Consider the following 3,755-nt stretch of genomic DNA (forward strand, 5'->3'; position numbering starts at 1 on the left):
CACAACTCGTCATAACAGGGATAATCATGAAAATTGGAAGAGGGTGCTGGAAACTGCCCTGCCTGTCACAAACCTTTTCTCGGCAAGAGATTGGTACAATTCAATGAAAACAGGATGCTATATGCTGCTGGACATGCTAGGCATTATTTGGAGGGGATTTTCCTGTTATAAGGAAAGTGAAGTTTGACATCGTTGTTGTGACTATGCTGCTACTGCCTTGAATAACCTACAGGAAGCAAAATCGATTACTATGATAATGGATCGCCTCATATTTGACTTCTCATATAGTCCTACTGTTGTTACAAGTTGAGCTGTCTGATTTCTATGCCGTCTCTTCTTCAACAACTCACTAATAATTTGGAGTCCGGATTCGCACCATTTTCTACATATAAGACAGATAAACATAATTGATAGATTAGTGAGACTCATGAGGGATAGAGAATGGAAAATGGGAAAATAAAGTGAATATGGATTTGATAATTCACTGTCTTCAAGTTGGGTTTCTATGTACACTTTCTATTATTTTTCCATTTTTGGACAAAGACAAAAAAATAATAAGTGGAAAATTTTTGGAGACTTACAGTGAAAGTCGGATGGTGCTGTTACATTTACAAGGTTTGCTGAGAAGCATCACCGTTTTGCGAATGCTTTCATTCGACAGAGTCCTGCAAAGCACAATAAGAAAATTCAAAACCATGTTACATTTTTGTTTAAAACCATGCTTTAAGTGATTAGGCAAGACAAGCTTGGAAGTTTCCATTACCAGAAAGTAATCAATCTCTATTCAATTCAAATTTCAATGGCTCGTACTAAGCAAACAACACGCAAATCCACCGGAGGCAAAGCACCAAGGAAGCAGTTAGCAACAAAAGCTGCTCGGAAATCATCACCGGCAACTGGAGGAGTGAAGAAGCCACACAGATTCAGGCCAGGAACTGTTGCTCTTAGAGAAATCAGGAAGTACCAGAAGAGCACTGAGCTTCTTATAAGGAAGCTTCCATTCCAGCGGCTAGTGAGGGAAATCACTCAGGATTTCAAAACTGATCTCCGATTCCAAAGCAGCGTTGTTTCTGCTCTACAAGAAGCTGCTGAAGCTTACCTTGTTGGTTTGTTCGAAGCAGCACAAACCTCAGGGGAAAAGATGCATCAGAACAGTCGAAAGTTGAAGCTTCAACCATTGATTTTTCTAATATCAAACCAGGGCTCGCTGCAGATGTGAAATTCGGAGGATGCGGTGCGTACCCAAATCTGCCTTGGGTATCAACCACAAACTCAAACAGGAGAACCATATCAGGTGTTACTTACAGAATTCCCAACTTGACAAACCTGCGGCGGAAAGAAATGAAGAAGAATGAAGTTTGTAAGAAGAGAAAGACCAAGGTAGCTTCAGAAGACAATGCCTACTTACATGTTTTGACAATCAAAGAGAATGCTCAGACGGAGTTGGCTAAAGATTCTTCAACATCAACAGCAACAACCAACAATCCACAACAACAAGTCCAAACAAAACCAGTACGCAATTGAACCCAAACGTCAATAACAGACTATTGAACCTAAACCGAAACCGCCTTTGAATCTTCAATATTTTTTTCACTGCAGTAACACAAAGCAATTGGCAAGTCAGTTAAAATTTCAAAAATCCCAAATTGGCATTAAGACAAAAAACGAAGAAGAAAGCACGAGTTCAGGATACCATTTTCGAATTTAGCATCAAAGAGACCAATTCGATTCTGAGTACATCCAAAGTAGTTTGCAGAGATACTCTTTTGAACTCCATACCAAACTGAAAACCCTAAGCTGCAGAGATAAATAGGAGAGGCGAATCAGTGTGAGGGGGACGGAAAACCTAGGAGGCGAACAAAATTCCACCAAGAACCCTAATCCCCAAATCAGAAAACAGACCTGATTTGAAGAGGCGAAGGAGGAGGATTTAAGCATCATCCGAGCCGTCGTCACCGCCGAAGGTGAGATTTTCACTCGACTCTCTTTTGAAACCGTAGATTCGTGTATTTCTTGGGTGGAGGTGAGCGATTGTGAGAGAGACGTGAGGTTGAGAGCGAAGGAGAGATGCGTTTGAGCGGCTGTGAGAGAGGGTTTGTTAGCGAGCGATTGTGAGAGAGCAAGAGGGACACGATTGAGAGAGATGAGAGTTATCTTAAAAAAATTCTATTAAATAACTGTTGTACATCGTGTGAAGAGAAAGAGAAGAGTGTTTATTTGTTTTTATTTTTTATCCATGCCATATATCACTTAGAGTCTGGTGAGTTTAAAATTTGAATTTAAGATTAGTAAAAGTCCTTTTTTAACATGTTACAGAGAGCATCCGTCCGCTCTCATGTACGTACAACATGCTTTTTTTTTCTTTTTTTTTTAATAATCTATTTAGATTAGGTTTTGGTTTGGTTATGATGTGGGCTTTGGACCCACGAACTAATTATCACCCCATATATATATTTATATCCATCTCACATTTTTTTTATATTGTGTTCTATTGATTTGATTATTTCATTTCTTTAGTATTTAATTTAATTGATTATTTAGTTGATTAGTTTTTAGATATAACTTATTGATTTTATTATGTTCCCATTTGATTTAATTAAGTTATATCTATCCATGTTCGTATCATTTCACATGTGAATAAGTCATACTGGCACTCTCACACTAATCTCACTAACATTTTTCCGTCGAGCCATTTTTCTCAAGTCAACTCAATTTCACTTCCACATCCAATCATTTTGTCAAACGCTCCAATATTCAAATCTATTTTCTAAATAAAACGTGAAGAAAAAGATTACCTGGATAGAATGTCCAGTCGTAATCCCGAATATTAGGCTCAAGCTGTAAGAGCTTGTAAGCCATAAATATTCGTCTTCTCACAAAATATCCGTAAATATCTCAAATCATCTTCTTAATAAAGTTGGAAGAAAAAGATTACCTGGAGGGAATATCCAGTCGTAATCCCGAATATTAGGCTCAAGCTGTAAGAGCTTGCAAGCCATAAATATTCGTCTTCTCTTTAACACTCTAATATTCAAATCATTTTCTAAATAAAACGTGAAGAAAAAGATTATCTGGATGGAATGTCCAGTCGTAATCCCGAATATTAGGCTCAAGCTGTAAGAGCTTGTAAGGCATAAATATTCGTCTTCTCTCTAAAACACCTGTAAATATCTCAAACCATCTTCTTAATAAAGTTGGAAGAAAAAGATTACCTGGAGGGAATATCCAGTCGTAATCCCGAATATTAGGCTCAAGCTGTAAGAGCTTGCAAGCCATAAATATTCGTCTTCCCTCCAAAACATTCATAAATATTCGAATCATTTTCTTAGCAATATTGGAAAGAAACTGACTGCCTGGGTGGAATGTCCAGACGTAGTCCCGAGTATTAGACCCAAGCTGTAAGAGCTTGTAGGTCACAAGTACTCATCTTTCAAACTTCAAAATACTTAATTCCTACCTTAATACTTTTTCAATAAAGATGGAAATGGAACATGGTGTATACCGTGCACTCCTGAGACTAGGATTCGAGATGTATATCTCGCTCATCCAAGTCCTCGCCATCACTCAAAATACATCCAACCAATCAAACTCTTTTCTCGCCGCCGTGCGACTAACCAAAAAAACTTTTTCATAAACGAAAGATATATTGTCTTAAGGTGATACAAAACAATGTTTCGGCCACGATTGTTGAGTCGAGATAAGTGACGCTTTTCCGAATGTAGATTTATAAATCCGTTCGATGTGTGGTATGCGTC

General features: G+C 38.0%; 1 protein-coding gene across 1 annotated transcript; it reads left to right on the forward strand.

Moving 5' to 3' along the window:
* The first annotated feature begins 799 nt into the window (after window positions 1-799).
* On the forward strand, window positions 800-1,301 carry LOC127074059 (histone H3.2). Its single transcript, XM_051015325.1, has one exon. It carries the CDS (start codon window positions 800-802, stop codon window positions 1,217-1,219), a length of 420 nt encoding a protein of 139 aa, XP_050871282.1. The 3' UTR covers window positions 1,220-1,301.
* The last annotated feature ends 2,454 nt before the right edge of the window (window positions 1,302-3,755 follow it).

The sequence above is a fragment of the Lathyrus oleraceus genome, chromosome 4 (genome assembly GCF_024323335.1).
Source record: "Lathyrus oleraceus cultivar Zhongwan6 chromosome 4, CAAS_Psat_ZW6_1.0, whole genome shotgun sequence".
Classification (NCBI taxonomy): Eukaryota; Viridiplantae; Streptophyta; class Magnoliopsida; order Fabales; family Fabaceae; genus Lathyrus; species Lathyrus oleraceus.

Bases quoted from the DNA above. Each gene is read 5' to 3' on its own strand.
- LOC127074059 (XM_051015325.1), top strand. From the start codon at position 800: ATGGCTCGTACTAAGCAAACAACACGCAAATCCACCGGAGGCAAAGCA.